Below are 20,075 nucleotides of genomic sequence, written 5' to 3'. Positions count from 1 at the left end.
TATATTTTCATACGTACAGTTGCGTACAGGTAAATAGATATGTACATGGAATGAATTGAGAAGGACAGCGGTAGACGGGACGGGACGGGACGGGAACGGGAACGCGAACGGGAACGGGAACAGGAGAAATATGTAGATTGTAAAATGGCGCGTGTCGCGAGGACAGCTCGGACAGCTGTTGTTTACCTACAAAAGAGGTCTGTAGAGTCTACAACTTGTTGGTCCGAATGAATCATTTTCACAGGACGATTATCACAGACGTAGAAATTTATTCGAAAAGTAACTTGAAAATGAACAGTATTTAACGAGAACTAAGAAGATAAAGGTGATAGAATAACGGATGAATTTAAACGATAAAGTGGTTATACAGTGGTGGCAGTGGTAGTACAAGTCAGCCACGGCCACAGCAGTGTGGTCATGGTAATGGTAATAGCAGTGCAAGTGGTTGTGTAGGTATTCAAGAAAAAAGACAGCTTAAAGCTCAACGAAATTCTTCATGGAAGAATTAATCGGATTCTATGACGCATTGTTGATGTTCGAACCGACAATAAATGAAATTTATTTCAAGTAAATATCACGAGAAGCGTGAAAATAAAAGTACATTAATCAGACCGAAAGGAAAACGAACGGGGAAGTAAATTAAAGTTATTCTCGACAATTTAAGCAACATTATGCTTATTTATCAAAGACATAACATTTTCCTAACCGTTGTTACGTAAATGTGTGAATAAGGTATCCAAAGGAGCAAAAAATCTTATTCTTCATTTTTGCTCCTTTATTTCAATGCGAGTATATATCCGTGTCGGATAATTTAGTCGTAAAACTCTATAAAGAATGTAGAAAGTTACTTGTATGACGTTATTTATTGATTATTTCATTGTATTTTGGAACAATATTGGACAATTTTTTACAACCAAAAGATGACCAAATATCATCCAGTATCACAGCAAGTCTCCACTGTTAATCATCGTTTTTACCACTGCTCTTACGAGGTTAGAACGTGATCGACGTAATCACATTTTCTTTATTGTCATCTTTAAAATTAATTTTTTCAACTTTATTGTTCATCGTACTTATCACTTTATTCTAATTAAATCACGACATATTCATAATAGTCCTTTACGTAAATTTCATGTAGCGCATTCCTCAGTATTTAAATCTTGTTGTATAGGAATCACCATGAATGCGAGAACTCAATTGTTCGAATTAAGTATGGAGGGCCGACAAGTGGACGATGCGGTAGCGAGTATTTTCCACAGCGTTCTTTTTCATAGGAGTCTTGGTAAATTCAAATACAAACAAGAAGGCAGCTATTCGGTAGGCACTGTGGGATACCAAGACGTCGACTGTGATTTCATCGATTTTACTTACGTGTGTTGTTCGTCTGTGCACCTGGACCAAACATTGAAACGTGAAATATCAGGTTTTTCCGAAGCTTTACGGTCCACCGATAGTCCAGGTTCGGGCCAAATATCCTTGGAATTCTTTCAGAAGAAGAAAAATCGTTGGCCCTTTCAACCGGAATGCATACCATGGGAAGTATGGACAGTACGTTTGGAACTAATAAAATTAGCGACAGAGCACGAAAGACAGATATGCAGGGAAAAAGTTGGCGATTTATTAACGGATAAAATTCTTTACATAACGGAAGTAATGAATCGTCACGATTATCTTCCTAAAATGCCAAATCAAGCCGAATTAGATCTGATATTCGATACTTCGTATCCGGATATACAACCGTATTTGTTTAAATTATCGTTTACAACGTCTAGTCCGTCGAGTACAACAATGGGTAATACGATGAAGAAGCTGATCAAAGAGACGTTATCTATTTAGTCGTGTTCGTCGTCTTACAGGGGTGTTGTAGCGTAACGCTACATCTACGACGCGAATTCCTTTAAATAAAAAACTTTGGGAAACGCTCGTTGGAAATAGAAGAAGTTTACTTGTCGTATCGAGTTTCGATTCGCGTATACGCTTGCCTTTCTATCATTTTAATTTCTTGTATCGTTAGTTGCCAAGTGTTGGTTGTGCTACATTTTACATACTAAATTTTCCAAGAAATGTCGTCCATATCTGTTATCTATACATATAACAACTCGTCAAGCGTGAGATCTGGAAATGAAATGGAATAGAATGATATCTGGTGTGCGCGTTACAACAACATCGTTTACGTTACGATCCGTGTAAATACAAGTTCTGTGCCGACAATACTTGTCAGGAAAATCAGACTAATATTTACGATAACTGCAATTATATAGACCTGAAATTTTTGTAAAATTTCTATAGTACAAAGAAACGAATCGTGTACAGTTGTTAAATTTCCGCGTATGAACCGTTTCTGTCTATGCAGTACCGTTGCATAAGTTTGTCGATTGCATGTTAAATAGCACGTGTCTCTTTGTAGTCTAAAAAAATTCTAATTTATTCATATGTTTGATTGTTATTAGCATTATTAGCAAAAGAATGACAAGTTTTTCTAATGTCTTGTTAACGTAATGCAATTTCAGAAACGTTCATCTTTTTTGTTTCTTTGAAACTTTCCTCGTGGTAAGAGTTTGTTTTAAAGAAAGTAATTTGACAGGCAATAAATGTATTTTAACGCGTATAGCCATCATTTATTATGGATGTAAATAAACATTGGAATGTTTATTCTCGTATCGTAGTTACTTACGTATCGTTTCCGTTGGAAAATTTGGAATGTTATACGAGATATCGTCAGTCTTTGAAAACTATACACGGTACATGGAACAAGTATTATGCTCGTCGTATGGAAACAGTTACAGATCTTACAGAAGGCTTAGTTATGTGAATGTATAAGTTTAATGGTATGTTTACGTTTTTAACATACTTTTTAGAAAAGTTGGAAATTGCAAATTGTTAAAATGTGTCGGAAGTAAAATTATCGTTGAAATTCTGATCTGTTGCTAATCGAAATTATACTATTTTTGTATAATTCGCGAAGGCATGCGTCCTCCGAGCATCGTACAGGCTACGTTAAATACCGTATGCGGATATACGTTACGCATGTTGACGTATATGTATACACGTATTCAAATTTATTCGGTTAGGTACAGACTGGTAATTCTTCTAAACAATAGAGTACAATATAACAGAGATAAATATAAATATGTGTTATACACATATACATATACATATACATATACATATATGTACATGTTTTAACGGGGAACGTGACATATCGGTCGAAGTATAAACAATTGAACGTAGTTGATTAACATTGAAATAGCGGTCGTGTGATCGAAAGATTGAGTTGGCAAGAAAAGAGAATCGTGGATCGAGATTAGAAGAGATTGAAACGATTTTAAAGTGGTTCACAGATAGTTACTTACGATACCATATACATATATGTATAGGAAAGATTTGTCCTCGAGTTGAAATTTTTGCTTAAGTGTCGTGTTTGTAAAATAAAAAGCGAAGCGATACGAATAATTTGCGTGAAAATGGAATTTCGTTCTATGGACATTAATTGTAATTGTAAGTGCGATGTAGTGGCAATGTAACACGATGTTCTCGTGTAAAAATGCGCACACGCAAAAATGTATGATATACCGATGAAATATGCGTACAGGATGTTTCGTGATATCCATCGGATCCGAAGAAACATAAATGTCCTTCGAAATAGAACGATCCTTTCATATTTTTATACAACCATCAATTTTCCGAATACGTTACCCATCCAGTAGCTGATTGCTGCGAGTACGGGTTCGAACGTATCCGAATATTTCTAGCAAATCGTGGCTATAAGATTTAGCGACGTAATCTCTGTTGCGATTCCAAGCGATCCTACCAAATTACACGATAGAAGCATACAAAAGTATTCGCTCACGTATTTCTCGGATTTGTTGGACATTGTGCACCTTGGACGAAACTTGGTAATTGCGTGCCTGCTATTCGTACACGAGCAAGTTGATACATGTATATTTTTGCATATATACAAATTGCGCGTGTACGATACTATATATATATATATATAGAGAGAGAGAGAGATAGAGAGAGAGAGAGAGAGAGAGAGAGAGAGAGAACTGTATAAAGAAAAGAATGATGAAAAGAAAGTGGAAATGTGAAAAGAGCGACTAGACGTAGATACACGTGCAATTCAAGATTTATGAAATCATTTTAAGACAAATTAAAATAATATGCGCCAAGTTATCAAGTATAGCACTAAGGTGTATTTGCGTTTCCATTAAAGTAAATATTGTGTATATATATGCGCATACATAGATACAGATAGGTACACGTATAAGTAATAAGAATTAATGGTAACGTGTAAATTGCGAGATATCGAAATAGTGAGAAAAGTGTTGCGTAGCTGTATTGTAATAAGGTAATGGAAATGCTTTAGACTTGATTTATCATGGAAACTACGAGGATAAACGTTTCACTCTTAATAAATTACCGTATTTTACAAGGGGCATTTTATTACGTATGCATGTGTATGTGTTATGTGCTTTTTAAAAGCAAGAAGGAAAAGGTGAAGAATATAGCAGGATAAGTACTGCGCGGACAACGGACGACGGACGATGGGCTCGAGGAAAAGAGCTGAATAAAGAATAATTAACCGAGGCCGATGATAATGTGGACGCGTGCGCGACGAAACGGCGGCTGGTCTGCTTAGGTTCACCAGCGATTTTCCATTCTCAGTTGTCGATCGAAAAGGCTGGACTGCTTGTCGACTGGCGTCGCCTTGGATACCTTTCGGTGTAGCTAACGTTGTTTGTCGTTGCGCGAGTGAGTCGTTGATATTCACAGAGTGTAATATCGTAACTCGTACTCTAGGACACCTCGAGTGGCCCATATGCTTTTCGTTCAGATTCAGTTTCCTCGAAAGAACCACTAAAGATAGGCGGAAGAAACGATTGGAAAAATCACTGTTTCACGTTTTTTTTATAATCAATTCAACTAAAACTTGCCAAGATTGTATACTTTCGATAACTTGAATCTTTTTTCAAATTTATCACCAACGCGGAATATAGCAAGTTGAAAGAACATGGTTGTATTGTTGCGTCGTAAACTGTTCGTTATTCAAGATTCCTAGAAAATGTCGTGCAAATAATTTAACGATTTATAAACTCTCTTTTTCTTTTCTCCCGTTTCTCGTCTCTTATCTTTCGTCTTTCCGTTCTTCCTTGCGTGACCTTTTACGTAACATTAACAAAAAGAAACCCGAAGGAAGCTAACATGTGTAATCTTCAACAGGTGGCTCAAAGTCAAGCCTTTCGAAGGTTTCGATATTAATTTAATAATTGTTACGCGAAATCGTCGACAGAATTTATTCGTTTAAACAGAAATGAATTGTCTAATTTTTAATTTTTGTATCGGTTTACGGTTACGATTAAACGATTAGACGTGATCACGTGATTCTGTTCTATTTTCAGGAACCGTTTTTAACTCGGTAACCTCGATAAACGTAAGATTTTACTATTTTTAAGATAGCTCGTCCGATTCGAGCGACTCAAAGGTGGAGGTTAACGAGCGGAAAACGATGCGTTCGAGTCAAAGTTGAGCTTCGAGTAGACGTCCAAGTACAAAGAGAAGGATGAGGTTCGATAGGAAAAGAACGATAGATGGAACCTAGATAGGAGAGGCATTTGTACATATATTTACTTGACATAGTATACCTTGATTTCAGATGACAAGTAGGAATACTATATGTGTAAAAGAGTGCGAAGCTGTGAAGAATGTAAAGCTTTCTTGTTAATTTCTTGAGAGAAAGAGATTTCGAAAGAGGTTTCGAAAAATTAGTTATGCAAAGAAAGAGCAGAGATGATTAAGGGAAATGGAAAAGGAGCCAAAATGGAAAATGGAATGATACGGATACGAGTTTGAAGGGCGCGAGAAGAAAAAGAGAAAATAAGATCGTGAAAGAAGAATGATTAATGCGACAATTTGCGTGGATATTTGGTCGGAGAAGAACGACTCGAGTCGTTCGAGCGTGGAAAATGACGCGACTTCGGACGTTATAGTGCAAGTAATTTTTTATATTTTCTACGGAAATATCTTTGTACTGGGTGTGTTCGGGAACGCGTTGGTGTGCTTCGTCGTAGCACGAAATCGTCAAATGCAGACGGTAACGAATTTATTTATCACAAATTTGGCGCTGAGCGACGTGTTGCTTTGCGTGCTGGCGGTTCCGTTTACGCCTCTATACACATTTTTGGGCGGTTGGATATTCGGTAAAACCCTCTGTCACTTGGTGCCGTACGCTCAAGGTGTTAGCGTTTATATCAGTACATTGACTTTGACGAGCATCGCGATCGATAGATTCATGGTGATCATATACCCGTTTCATCCTCGTATGAAGATCGATGTTTGCCTGGCCGTGATCGTTGGTATCTGGATAGTGGCTTTATTGGTCACCCTGCCATACGGGCTTTACATGCACTTGGAAGAACCATACGCTTTTTGCGAGGAGCATTGGCCGTCCGAACGGTTTCGCAAAATCTTCAGCTCCGTCACCTCGATACTTCAATTCGTCTTACCCTTCTTCGTGATCGCGTTCTGCTACACTCGCATATCGATCAAGTTGAACGATCGAATCAGATCGAAACCTGGCACCAAGATACCCAACAAGAGTAAAGAAGCCGATAGAGAGAGAAAACGACGAACAAACCGAATGTTGATAGCCATGGTCACTATATTTGGCATTTCTTGGCTACCTCTCAACATCATCAACGTTGTCGATGACTTTTATTCGGCCGCCAACGATTGGTCCTATTACAGACTTTGCTTTTTCATGACGCATTGCCTCGCCATGAGCAGCACTTGTTACAACCCGTTCCTTTACGCTTGGCTCAACGAGAACTTTCGCAAAGAATTTAAGCAAGTACGAATCATTCAATCGAAACATTTCAATTGCTCGTATTTTCGACTCGACGCCGACGATGCTTTCCCACCTATAATCAATAAATAGTTAATAAATAGTTGACAGTTGACAGCTGACAGCGATTTCACTTCGCTTCACTTCACTTCACTTCACTTCACTTCACTTCACTTCACTTCACTTCATTTCACTCGAGTTCAATTCAGTTCGATATCGTAACGAATTTTTCCTGAAAATTTCTAAAACAAACTAGCTACTCTTCATTTGTTTTGTATTCTCCATTTCTAACCGCGAAGAGTGAGACGATCTCGTTTGTGTTGTATTTTCAATTACTCAACCACGCAACAACTTATAATTGATTTTGTAAACTATACCTACCCACCAGCGTATATGTAATCTCTTCGACTCGACAAGTCGACGATCTTTCAATTACTCGAAATGATCGAAAGGTAACAACGAAATGCGTCCATTTTCACGCGAGCTTCATTTTTCTGAATTCTTTTCAAGGTACTACCGTGTTTCTCGAGCACCGCTAATGCTCCAGCTCCAACAACCACCGGAAGATTCCGAAACGATAATGCGTGTAATGCTGGTAACAACACTCTTCAGGAATCTTTGCTACCGAGTCATGCTCGGAACAAAACACCGAATCAAGAGCTATGCGAATTGATTGTTCTCGATACGGTGACCGCCAACGCGCCAAGAGTCCTCCACGAGGCTGCTGAAATTCTGTAACCCGACTCTCTGTAGCTCGATCTTGGTAAGACCAATTTCTTATCCTATTTAGTTACGTATCCGTATCCATATCCGTATCCGTATCCCTACTACGACGTTTTATCTTCGACTATTTTCAAACTCGGTATAATTCTTTTTTTGTTTGCTTTCTTACTTTTTTTTTCTCGTTGTGTAGCCTGAATTCATTATTTCTGGACAAGCGTTCATTCGCAACACTCCTCTTGCTAGGATTTTCTATACAATTCTATTGCAATGACAAGATAGCCAAGACAGTGAAACGCGCGGGACGGTGAAAATCGTCGATAAATCGATGCGCGACGGGAGTGCAGTGTCCGAACATGATTTCATCATTCAAACTGGACATTTTATTCAAATATAAAACAAAGATCGCTTTCTCTAGAACCCTACGGCCCCTATTTAAGCGTCAATCTTGTAATTACGAGCTCGGATTCATACAATTTGAAAACTGGGATTGTATAACTTTCGCTACATCATTTTAGAGGCAATTTTTAACGAGAAAAGAAAGTTTTAGCTGTTTTAAGCTGTTTTCGAAAAAAGTTCAACTTGTTTAATTATCTCAAGTCTAAAATCGATTATGTGTACAACATATATGTACGTATGTATATTGTACGTATACTTGCCACGCCACACTACGTACAACATTTTCAATAGATTTCCAAAGTACTTACACGACATCAAGATTACACGTACTTTCCTTTGTATGTTATCGTCCATTATCGTTTGTTATCATTCGCTATCGTCGCTCGCACTTTGCCTTCGTATGTACCTTTGCTTCTTCTGCTCTTCTGCTCCAATACTTTCACTTTTTCGCCATTCAATTTCGTTCCTCTTCGTTCCATTTTAGCTGCGGTGGAACGTATAGATCGTTCGATCAACGAAATCGATTAACTAAATACTATAATGAAATAAAGAATATTGCCCGTACGTACGAAACCGGTTAAAAGACAAGCCATCCTGTTGGTCGACCAACAACAGCTGTGTTATCTGGAATATTATGTATACACAGCTGCTCGAAAGCTCTTAAACATTAAACGATGGAGAAAAGGTACAATGGGACGACAGAGGTGAAATATATGTCTTATTTTCGTTTTTAATTAACTCTTTCTCTCCAGCTGTCTATCTATTTGTTGTCTATTAGGAATGTTCATCTTTGACGATAACTCATCTCTGATGTTACAGAAGCAACTCTACACTTACCATGAGAACAAGTCTTGGAATTGGAACTATTAGCGCTGTCATTGGAAACTATCGCAACAACAGCTTTTGCGTTCATTCGTCACTCTAACGAAAATATTCGATTATAAGTGGTAACGTCCTTTTTAGTAACTTTCGAGTACCTACATACATATACATATTTACATACATACATACATACATGGTTAAAAACATTGAAAAGCAATTGATAAAAGCTAAGAATGGATCGTCGTCTCGGCCTCGATTCGATCGTTGACTATTCTCGAGGGCAATTTCTTTCTCCCCTTTCGCTCGTCTCCGATTACAATTCCGCAATAACTTCTCATTATATTGGCAAATGATTGCGGTAATTCGATTCGAGTCCATCTTACGAGAAACGTTTATCGAGTGACAGTTGGAATGACCGAGAGCATGATCGAACACAATCGAATTGTGCCATTTTCATTTTATAACGATCATTTACGCTCGCATTTTTCCATAAAATTTGCTGCAAACAGTAAAAGTAGTCCAGTCTAAAAACATGTTCGTATTTTTATTAACAATCTTACACATCCTAATAATTACATTATACAATCTATGCCTCATATTTATTTTATACAAAGAAAGACATTGACAAGTAAACGGTACCTTTCTCGGAATATTTTCATTTGGCTAATCACCAATCATCATTTTTTCCTTTACACTTCATGTTACATATGTTCGTAAAGATGCAGAACCCGACACAATCGACTTACATATATTATATCCAGTTATTATTTCGTTTCCCTCTTCGCCACGCATACACAAACGTAAAACAATACATTTATACATACCTATACATCAGGCTATTCCAAGCTAAGCTCATATTTACAGTCCACCCCGGTTCATTGTAAACAGACCAATTTTACCTGATTAAACGACTATCTTGTTTCTATCAAAATTCATAGACATAATTGTGTTTTGGTAATTACGACGAATGTTACCATGTCGTCGAATGAAGCAAATGCTGGAGTAACGGAGACGATAAACTGATACACGAACCTGCGTGTACGTATAGTTATAAGTTATAATCTTCTAATGCAGGCTGCGGAAAATCGACAGATCGCCGTTCTAGAAGAACATAGCGTTCAGCTTCTCCCACTCCTCATCTACGCAAGAACCCCCACACTCTCTTTCTCTCTTCCTAGGACTTGACAGAGCTATCGCAGTGGGGAGAAGCCCACTTGCTTCATGGAGCAAGAGTGCCGATCCCTGCATTACAATTTACAATTTATAATGTGTCCACCGTCTTCATCGCTCCACCAAATGGTGGTATATAGTACATTTATCGTAATTCAGAACACCAGGAGCTTAATTTGAATTTCACCGGCATACTTGCCAATTTTACGTATGCCGTAGACATCGATTGAAAATTAATTTTACATTTGTTATTTCAATGGTATCGATGCATGTACACATTCTTGTAATGTAAGACATGAAATAATACAATTATCATTTGCGACAACCGTCCTTTCGCAGTATCGATCTTCTTTCCACTATCACTTTTCAATTTTATACTCTTAGACCACAAGTGTAATCTATCCCAATAAATGTTAATGCCAAAGAGAATATATCTACTTTGTAAATAATTAACTAGTCGTGCCGGTAAGATTAAGAACCATACGTTATCAACCATACGTCATTAACACTCTATCATGTTTACGTATCAGCGACAAACGATGCAACGCCATATTGTGGCAAGAAAATTAATTGTCAACTTTAACATTGCATAACATTAAACGATACCCAATACACGATTTAAAGTGTTACCTTCGTTCGAAATCAAAATCCTTGCATCCATACAATCGACAACTTCTTTGGCATTAACATTACGTATCCTTCGACGTTATGGAAGATAAATATTATTTCTTCTCTTTGATATTTGAATTATATAAAATATGTATATGTATACATATATACAGATAAATTTCATCTGAGCCATAATTTTAACCTCAGAGCATCTACACCGTTCAAATAATACCGAAACAAACGTTTATCGCGTACAAAGCCTAGATTTTCATATAAACGTAGCGCCGGCCGATTAGTAATTTCCGTTTCCAGAACTACTTCATCCGCGTTATCTTCCATCATTGCTTGAATCGCTCGTCTTACCAAATTTGATCCGACCTTTCGCTTTCGATATTTCACATCAACGGCTAACATTGCAATATATCCACGTTTTATCACCTTTCTATGAATATCCAGCTTGCAAACAATGGCACCGACACACTCGTCACCATGCATTGCCTTGACGAACAAAAAGCAACAATTTTCTATAAATTCTACATCTACCAGATAAATAAATCTACAAGCATATAAGCTCGTAAAAAATAGGAAACCGCGTTATGCAAAGGTCATCTGTATATTAGACATTTTTGCAAATATACATACCAAGAAGCACAATTTTGGCCAATTGTGAATAAAATATCTATACGTGTAAATGGAATAAGGTTCGCTTAAATCCTTTTGTATTAAGTGCATAATGTTAGGCATTTGCAGTTCGCTTGTGTAACTAACGTATTGTATGTTACCGCTTTTATGTTCCAATGACAATGTTTCTGCCTCGTCTAAATACATACAAGGAGGAAACGATAAGAATATATTTACGAGAGTATAATTTTCGTAACAAAGTTAACAGTATAAAGAGAGTATGTTTCATAACAAAGTTAACAGTATAAAAACATCGATTATATAGATTCTATCTAAAAATTAGTTTCAACTTAATCCTTAAACGCTTAGTAATAACAATGCAATATCTTCTATTCGATGTTTTTCTCGCCTACTGTAATTATAAGTTGCACAACGCTATGGCTTCGCTATCCTTTCTTCAAGGGCATTCGAGTTAGATACTCCTTGTAAAAACAACAATGTGTAGATACAAAATTCTCATACCGTGTTGGTTTAAATGACCTTGTCGAGGTGGTATTCCATTTGTATGCGGCTCTTCGTACACTTGAATCGTTTTCAGACTAAGTCGAGATTTAATGTCTAGAGTAGTAATATTTGTCAGGCAATTTTCCTTCTTCTCTTCGATGTTACTTTGCTGAGTTTCTGATTCGTTTATATCTGTCCCGCTGTCCATCTTAATGCTTTCCATTTCTCTTAACTTGGCCAAATTTTTAAATCCCCAATCTTCCCGTTTCCCGTTTCTGAAGGTACTGTATCTACGTATATACAGTGTATATTATTTTTCAAAATTTTACATGTGATGTACCAACTATGATGTGGCATCAGAATGTTTAGTTGCGTCGGAAATTCTTCAATCGAATTTTCATAATTATGCTAGATTTCACGTTTTTTCAATGTTATAAATATGGAAAAAAAAGAAATTCGACGTAACCGCTAAACAATAGACACCATTGCCACCATTGGTCAGGTCACTATATTGCTATATACCAATATACCGTATATGTAAGTATCGACTTTTATACGAGACCACAGGCCACAACAGATGAACAGAACTGAACAGAAGAGAAATTCTTATGTATGTACCATGAGAAAGTAGCTTCAATTGTAAATTGCAATGTTTCTATAAAGGTGGGTGTTCATGACCATTCGACAACACCATTATGTCACGGACATTATGTCTTAATTATTGTCATCGTTATTGTATTAAAGCATACAATTGTGTTATGAACTTGAAAATCGTATTGTAAACGAATAGAAAGTAAGTTGCTTTCTGAATGACAAATACAAAAATATTACTAAAAATAATGAAAAGATAAAGTAAATCATGTTTATTATAGTTGATTTTATTGCTACAAGAGGGCGCTCGCATTAGTGGCGAACGGAACACCGGAAGTAACGAAGAGGCTTACTACACTTTTGTAGATTCAAGTTCCTTTTGGACCAAGACAACATGGGTAAGATGCTCGATTTTATACAATTTTTATCTTTATCGGTTTCAATCCTTGTTTTCTATTAGAACATCATCAATGATCAACTATTAGTAGTTTACAGTAACATCTATTTTTATAGTTTATACGCATATTACCCCTCTAAGTGTAGTATGAAAACTTAAAAACCCATTAATCAGTGGCATCGATTCTTGCTTTGTTAATTTGACATATTTGTTATTTTTCTCCTATTTTTCTCGTTTTTCAATTTCTTATATATTAACTCCGCGTTATTCCATATATTTTACTGTAAAATTCATTTTATGCAACTTACACGGCTATGTTTATTTTAGTATCTAGGAAATGAAAAAGATATTGTTTTACAGGTATTTCTCGTGACCATTGGCATAAAAGGCGAGCAACTGGTGGCAAAAGGAAGCCCATCCGTAAAAAGAGAAAGTTCGAATTAGGACGGCCAGCTGCAAACACTAAGCTTGGAACTCAACGTATTCATACGGTAATGTTACATAGTGTTTTGTAAGAATATCTTTTCTACTGGCAACAATACCACGATACTATTACGAGATGATATGATGAATACCTTTACCTACTCTGAACAATGTGTTGTCGACCTAAATCTCACAGCGTACTGAAGCAAACTATATATATATGTATATCAAATACTACGTGTTTTTATTGTAACTCTTTGGAATTTTGTCTGTTTCATTGTACATTAGGTACGTACGCGAGGAGGTAATAAGAAGTACAGAGCACTTCGTTTAGACACAGGAAATTTTTCATGGGGTTCGGAATGTACTACAAGAAAAACACGTATTATCGACGTGGTTTACAATGCGTCGAATAACGAATTGGTAAGAACAAAGACTCTAGTGAAGAATGCAATCGTCACTATCGATGCAACACCTTTCAGACAGTGGTACGAAAGTCACTATGTTTTACCATTGGGCAGAAAACGAGGTGCTAAATTGGTAGGTATTTCAACTTTTTTTTATATTATCGTTAATTAAATATTATAACAAGAAAGGAAATCGAATGTGTGTACAGACAGAAGCAGAGGAAGAAGTTTTGAATAAGAAACGTTCGAAGAAAGCGGAAGCCAAGTATAAAGTAAGGCAACGTTTTGCCAAAGTAGAACCCCCTCTGGAAGAACAATTTGCTACGGGACGTGTACTTGGTATGCTATATTTCATGTGCAATTACTTTCGTATAATTTTAATATCAACTCTACGGAACATGTAGCAGCGTGTAGCTCAATTAATTTCAATTAATTGATATTTGTTAAATTGTCGTAACTTTACTATTTGTCCTCGTTACACGAGTAAAATAATAGCGGTTCGCTCTATAATTGTTTTATCATAAGACACCAAAAATTGGGGATAATTGAAATTAAGATTTTACTAAGATAATACGAGAAGTAAATTTAAATCATAAATTTACATATGAATTTCAGCTTGTATAGCAAGTAGACCAGGACAATGTGGTCGTGCAGATGGTTACATACTCGAGGGAAAGGAACTTGAATTTTATATGAGAAAGATTAAAAGCAAAAAAGCTAAATAAACATGTAACTACAACAAGAAAATAAAAAAAACATCTGTATAAAGCAGAAACTGACTGAACCAACTAAACATTCATAAACGATGTGCCAATATATCCTACGCATGTTTAAAAACTCCTATATAAACGAATATTAAACTACCTTCTTTAGCTCCTTTCGCGTTTAACGATTATTTACTTTTATACGAGAAGAAAATCTTTGTCTTTGTTAAGCATTAAACACAACAGAATACTCCCTCAATAAATATTCTTTATTTTTTAGCAATTGCATCTTTACAATACAAAAAATGTCGTACAAAGTGCTAGTTCGCGTAACATTGTAATAATAAAATTATACCACTTATATGAAAAGACAAAAGACAACAGCGATGGAATAAAAATTTAACGATATTACCAGAACTTAAAGAACATGTATTTATAATTTATTAAACTTTTCACATAAATTTCAGGCATTTAGTAACCATTAATGCATTCTAAGCTCTCCATATATTTGATGTCGCATGCTGTGTATTTATCACAAGTCTCGGCATTGTCTGCTGTTGACTCGAATTTGTAGCAGAACTAGTAACAATAGTAGTGAACGAAGGTTTTTGAGCGCATGTTCTCATATGCGTTGGCCAATGAGACTGTTGACAAGGATAATCGCAATATGCTGTATTCCAACAGCAATAAAACAATGCTTCTCGACCGCACATTGCACACCATTGTTTGCGTTTTATTTCTTCGATACATCGTAATTTTTCTTCTTCGGCTTCCCTACGAGTTTCTTCGATAGCCCGCAATCGTTCAGCTTCTAGACTTGCCTTCATTTCTCTTAATATTCGATCTGCAACCGGAAATATAGTTAAAAATTCCCCTATTCTAATCACAAAGAAATATTAAATAGGGCAGTAGCGTACATTTGTTCTTGTCCCTCCACCCCTACGGTCAAAATTTATAACAAAAAAGCCTTGTACAGTTTGAATTTCATTGGATAACGAAAAAACGTATTACCAATTCAACGAGTAAGATTTAACAATAACTACCAAGGATATTATAATAATAATAATGAATGAATGACATACCAGTGTTGTGTTTCAGTTCGGCAAGTTGTTGTTGATGCTGCCATCTCATACGCTCTATTTGTAATCGTAAAAAATGAACTGTCGCTTGATGGTTCTCGGATGTAGCGTTTTCACAATTCTGATTCTCTTGAGTTGCTTGTTTATATGCCTCCTCCATCAACTCAGCCATTTTTCGGGCCAAATCATGAGCACCGTGATATAAACGAGCGCTAACAGGTCCTGCTTCCGGTGGAAGCATTTGATATTCGATACAGTTTTCAGTTTGATGAGCCGGAATATAGACCATGGAATCGATTGAATTTGACAATGCATTTGCCGACGAGACCGATACAGGTGGTTGAGAAATGCGAGACTTTGAATTGGAATTAGGAAACGATTTTCTAGCTTTACTCTCTTTTTTCGGATGCGACGTTATCAATGTGTCTTTTCGTACTTGTTGAACTGTTTGAACATGATTAATTTTTTCTTTTTCACCTAACGACAAACCACCACCACCACCACCACTAATAGATTTCTTAACGACATCGGGTAAATTATTGTTTACAACTAAAAATAATGCAACGGACTGATCCAAAGAATTTTTTTTAGTTATCTGATGAACATCACCGACGTCAACTTGAGGTTTATTAGTTGCTGATATCGAATCAGATGATATTAAATTGTTGTAAGAATTTTTTGAAACATCAAGTGACGATGACGATGACGATGATGATGATGATGATGACGACGACGACGACGACGACGACGACGACGACGATGACGATGACGATGACGATGACGATGATGACGACAATGATATTACATTGGCCTTTTTAACCGAAACTGTTGATTCTGTCGTTGTTAATCTCTTATGTTGTTCGCTCGTGATTGATCTCAATGCTTTCTCAGCGTTCACTTTATCAACCATTCTAGTTTTTGGTTTGTAAACTTTTCCTACGTTTTTAATTCCTTTAATGCTATTTCTTTGAGAGTTTGAACAATTTTGGTTCGAGTCTTCTTCTTTCTCGTTAATGTTCATTTTTAAGAGAGACGATTCCATCTTAAGCGTTTGGATATCCTCTATCGAGTCCTTATCCAAACACGTTAATGGTTTCATATTATCGTTCGTTACTATTTCCGAATTATTATTATTTCGTTCTAGTATCACGTTTTTTTCACTTGGATCGCGCTTACCGCTCGCGTTACTTTCGTTTATATCGTTTGCATTAGTTTTACTTGTACCTGGTTTCGCCTCCTCTTTCTTCGCTAACTTTGAATTATTCGTTGATGGATTTTTATCAAGTCTTTTGTTCTCCTCCTTGTGGTATTGTTGTTGTTCTTTTCCTATCGTTTCGTTTAAACTCGTCGAAATACTCGAACCCTCTCGCGTAATTAAAATTAATTCAACTTCGTTTGAGTGATCGGATTTTTGTACTTTCGATAATTTATCTTTGCTTTTGCTTTCCTCGGTACTTGCGTCAGAATCAATCGACGTCTTATTTTCAATATTAGAATTGTCTGCTTTCTCGAAATTGTTTTGTGTCTTATTTTTAACGTGTTGTTGTTGTTGTTGTCGTTTTTTCAGAAATGTCTTTTTCTTGGGAAGCAAAAATTGCGAAGGTGCACAGTTATTCGAGCAAAGAGGATCATAATTTGGTAACAATAATTTTATTTGCATTGGGTCATGTGGATTGTATTGCACCTTTGGAGGTGCAAACTTAAACTGACCAAATACAAGTTCGAGCTTTCGACAATGTCGAGTAATTTCTCTGACGCATTCTTCCATATCCAATCTCCGTTTACGCGGTAATGGAACAGGTGGTTCTTCGGAATACAAGTACAAGTCTCGCGGTGGCACCCACGCCCGATCGTGTTCACCAAAGAAACGTACGTCTACGAAACCTTGAGAGTTTATTCGAGGCATAGCTTTTGCTGGCCAGAACGGAAATCCTTTCAATTTGGCCCACACGAGTGGATGGGGACGACAACAGGGTTCGATAAACCACGACGGCTGTGGTCTTGGCAAGTTCCTTCCATGAGCATAACAATCGGGACAAGCTTCGATTTCTGATACTTCCTGCCGTGCCAATTTAATTACCTGTTTCGCGGCATTTGTTAATTTAGATGTGTCGGTATACACACCACCGCCTGCGTAATGTAAATTTAATCATTGAAATTCCTATTGCTGGTTTCGCTAACTACTATACTTACCTAATCAACTTAATTTTTAAATGCTAACTTACGTACACGTATTAAATACAATGCAGTTATGCTGTATCCATTTAGCATCGGCCATAAACGCATCTGTACTGCCGTAGAGTTTTGCCTGTACGTTTGATTCCAAAAGACTCAAATCCATTGGTTTCACTACGTACTCTAGGTAATTCGGAGCTTCGGATAGTTGGACCGGTTTCCAGAATGGTTCCGACTATAATAAATCAAAAGATACCGTTGAAATTCAAATAGATCGACAATAAGAAAATGTAAACGCAAACCGTTGAGAAATCGTTGAGATACATACACCAGGATATTCCCTCATTATTTCAACCACGTGCTTTAACAATAAACATAACTGGTCGACAGATAATTGTGCCATAGCCGTAGAACGGGTTTCTGCATTCTCTGCTTGTAAAATAGCTGCACATTCTCCACATATCCAATTCTCAGTAGACGGTGGTTGCATCCCTATGCACCTGCGATGCCATGATCGAGGACAAGCGCTACAGTGTGCTTCTACAGATTCTTTATGACACCGCCAACAAAATCTATCGCTCGTATTTTTTCGTTTTCGTTTACTTCTAGAATTATTCTCCTCTGAAAGTGAATCTCCTTCTTGAGTACTGAAAAGCCAATTTACTTTTTTTAAATTAAGAAGAAACTACGGTACCGATTACTATAATTAGTCGCATATCAACCTGAAATGCTTTCTTCTGGCTTACATCTATCAAAATTAAAAGAAAAAAATATATTAAAGGCAAAATTTACACTCACGCAAAGTTTCGTTGCTTTCTTTTCAAATGATTTCCACTCCTAGCTGTAGTCTCTTTTGTATCATCACTCTTATTAATTTTGGAATCATTTTTCAACACATTCGATATTGGATCTGATTTTCCTGTATTCTGAACACATTCTATTTTATCTATGTTACAATTAACTTTTTCCTTATCATTTTCTAAAATAATCACCTCCTCCTCCTCCTTCTCATTCTCATTTTGATTCTTATTTTCGTTTCTCGTCTTATCACAGTTTGTAGTATCTGTTACATCTTTAATACTATCGGTTGTATCTGCAATTACCATTTTATCGTTTTCCTTGCAAGATTCATCGATGGATGCACTTTGTGTTTTTTGAATATTCGATACTTGTGAACTTTCCTTTCGTGGTTCTGGCAAAGCTGGACTTTCTAGATGTAGAGAACTCGTGATACTTCCTTCGACTTCTATGGATGTCATTTTGACACATTGTATGCATTTACTTCAACGCATATGTTTACTTAAACATAGAAATAAAAAGAAAGTGATTAAGAACTGTGTAAACAAACAAAAATGTATCTATACATATGTGTTTGTGTACGCACGCGCGCGCCATCAAATTACATTAAACAACATTGATCTTTTATTTATCAATCATTTATTCATTTTCAAATGCATTAAAATTGAAAAGGTACTAACGCTATAAAAAAAAAGTGTTTGCATTCATAGAAATTTTGTTTATATTATATACTATGATCCATGGTATTACACAACAATACTACGCATTAAAGAGAAGAAAATAATGAAAATTTATATAGTAGACATGATCGATAAATGCTTTTGGAACACAGCTTTTGTAATACATATATTGATTGACGATAGTTTCGTATAGTATACATTAATAGTAACTATACAAAAGTGCACTAGACTATATCCTATATTATAATGGATACAGACAAGATAATTACCATTAATGTAGTTCGTATACGAATTCAAGTATTTGAATGGTAAAAATGTTTTAAATATTTTATGATGTCTGAAATATGTTCTACGAGTCGAATAAACCACTTTCCATACAAATTCCAAACAACATGGATAAGCGAGATATATCACTTACCATTACCAATACGACATTACATCAAAAAAACATTAGCATTCCTGCTCCCCTCCTGAATACTTGCTTTGCTTTGTGAATACCGGTGTCTCCATCTTTCGACAATATTTTTAGTTAATAGAACATGTGGTACTGCTACTGCGCGGTACTTTGCATCGCTTCGTATTTGTTCGTATTTACAAGCTATTGAAAATAACGGTCATTAAGTTTTCATGTCTCCTAAATTATTACATTTTTAATAATATAATATTATTTTACGTAGCTATACGTACCTATATTATTTGTACACTTGTATTACTTGTATGTGTACGTATATATATAAAAGTTATTTGTTTAATTATTTGCGTATATAATATATGCATCGTATAAACTAATTATGCATTTTTCAAACACTGTAGGTATCATTCTGCGTTGATGATATATGCTGATTTGACCGATCTATTTTGTTTTTCTTTTATTAAAAATAAAAATATTTTATTTCACACATTACGTATTCGAATATTATGAACAAATAACATTTGGCGATCGCGTTATTAATAAATCTCACTACATTTCTTGGCAAATAAGACACGAAATAAATAAAAAACGCAGCGTTGCAACGTAGCGTTATTTACTGTTCCGAGTATTAGGTTATGTTATACTGCACGAATTGGAATGTATGATCAGGACGTGATATACTGTATCTGTATTTGTACTCTGCTGTACTTTCTACTCTGTAAA

The 20,075-nt window shown here is 36.1% G+C and overlaps 5 protein-coding genes across 19 annotated transcripts; 3 read left to right on the top strand and 2 right to left on the bottom strand.

Moving 5' to 3' along the window:
* Positions 1-92: 92 nt before the first annotated feature.
* On the top strand, positions 93-4,119 carry LOC128886131 (autophagy-related protein 101). Its single transcript, XM_054140736.1, has 2 exons — positions 93-992; positions 1,172-4,119. The coding sequence occupies exon 2, from the start codon at positions 1,180-1,182 to the stop codon at positions 1,834-1,836; it is 657 nt and encodes a 218-aa protein (XP_053996711.1). The 5' UTR covers positions 93-992; positions 1,172-1,179; the 3' UTR covers positions 1,837-4,119.
* Positions 4,120-4,261: 142 nt separating this feature from the next.
* LOC128886126 (prolactin-releasing peptide receptor-like) lies at positions 4,262-12,678 on the top strand. 11 transcript variants are annotated; one of them, XM_054140729.1, is made up of 5 exons: positions 4,262-4,752; positions 5,454-5,565; positions 5,654-6,847; positions 7,352-7,604; positions 8,445-8,585. In XM_054140729.1, the coding sequence occupies exons 3-4, from the start codon at positions 5,894-5,896 to the stop codon at positions 7,577-7,579; spliced, it is 1,182 nt and encodes a 393-aa protein (XP_053996704.1). In that variant the 5' UTR covers positions 4,262-4,752; positions 5,454-5,565; positions 5,654-5,893; the 3' UTR covers positions 7,580-7,604; positions 8,445-8,585. The 11 variants fall into 11 exon arrangements, 7 of the variants coding, with proteins under 7 accessions (XP_053996704.1, XP_053996705.1, XP_053996701.1 ...); XR_008459744.1 differs by lacking the exon at positions 8,445-8,585 and adding exons at positions 12,350-12,479; positions 12,559-12,571 and having other exon boundaries at positions 4,262-6,847; XR_008459742.1 differs by adding an exon at positions 8,780-8,919 and having other exon boundaries at positions 4,262-6,847; positions 8,445-8,664.
* LOC128886130 (N-alpha-acetyltransferase 30-like) lies at positions 8,675-12,295 on the bottom strand. 3 transcript variants are annotated; one of them, XR_008459747.1, is made up of 5 exons: positions 11,705-12,295; positions 11,204-11,379; positions 9,422-11,059; positions 8,976-9,281; positions 8,675-8,881 (listed from the first exon to the last, which is right to left on the bottom strand). XR_008459747.1 is itself a non-coding variant. In XM_054140735.1 (3 exons), the coding sequence occupies exons 1-3, from the start codon at positions 11,907-11,909 to the stop codon at positions 10,742-10,744; spliced, it is 699 nt and encodes a 232-aa protein (XP_053996710.1). In that variant the 5' UTR covers positions 11,910-12,295; the 3' UTR covers positions 9,306-10,741. The 3 variants fall into 3 exon arrangements, 1 of the variants encoding a protein (XP_053996710.1); XR_008459746.1 differs by having other exon boundaries at positions 8,675-9,281; XM_054140735.1 differs by lacking the exons at positions 8,675-8,881; positions 8,976-9,281 and having other exon boundaries at positions 9,306-11,059.
* Positions 12,553-14,279, top strand: LOC128886132 (40S ribosomal protein S8). Its single transcript, XM_054140737.1, has 5 exons — positions 12,553-12,675; positions 13,035-13,165; positions 13,386-13,637; positions 13,714-13,843; positions 14,120-14,279. The coding sequence occupies exons 1-5, from the start codon at positions 12,672-12,674 to the stop codon at positions 14,227-14,229; spliced, it is 627 nt and encodes a 208-aa protein (XP_053996712.1). The 5' UTR covers positions 12,553-12,671; the 3' UTR covers positions 14,230-14,279.
* A 177-nt stretch (positions 14,280-14,456) lies between these two features.
* LOC128886116 (MYND-type zinc finger-containing chromatin reader ZMYND8-like) lies at positions 14,457-20,075 on the bottom strand. Of its 3 annotated transcripts, XM_054140708.1 has the most exons (8): positions 19,628-20,075; positions 19,359-19,538; positions 18,455-18,761; positions 18,261-18,388; positions 17,791-18,109; positions 17,517-17,697; positions 15,291-17,417; positions 14,457-15,052 (listed from the first exon to the last, which is right to left on the bottom strand). In XM_054140708.1, the coding sequence occupies exons 3-8, from the start codon at positions 18,719-18,721 to the stop codon at positions 14,700-14,702; spliced, it is 3,375 nt and encodes a 1,124-aa protein (XP_053996683.1). In that variant the 5' UTR covers positions 18,722-18,761; positions 19,359-19,538; positions 19,628-20,075; the 3' UTR covers positions 14,457-14,699. The 3 variants fall into 3 exon arrangements, with proteins under 3 accessions (XP_053996683.1, XP_053996680.1, XP_053996682.1); XM_054140705.1 differs by having other exon boundaries at positions 18,261-18,761; XM_054140707.1 differs by lacking the exons at positions 19,359-19,538; positions 19,628-20,075 and adding an exon at positions 19,210-19,352 and having other exon boundaries at positions 18,261-18,761.

Source organism: Hylaeus anthracinus, unplaced genomic scaffold (assembly GCF_026225885.1).
Source record: "Hylaeus anthracinus isolate JK02 unplaced genomic scaffold, UHH_iyHylAnth1.0_haploid 11982, whole genome shotgun sequence".
Classification (NCBI taxonomy): domain Eukaryota; kingdom Metazoa; phylum Arthropoda; class Insecta; order Hymenoptera; family Colletidae; genus Hylaeus; species Hylaeus anthracinus.
The sequence above is the reverse complement of the archived record's forward strand: the minus strand, read 5'-3'. Positions and strand labels throughout refer to the sequence as shown.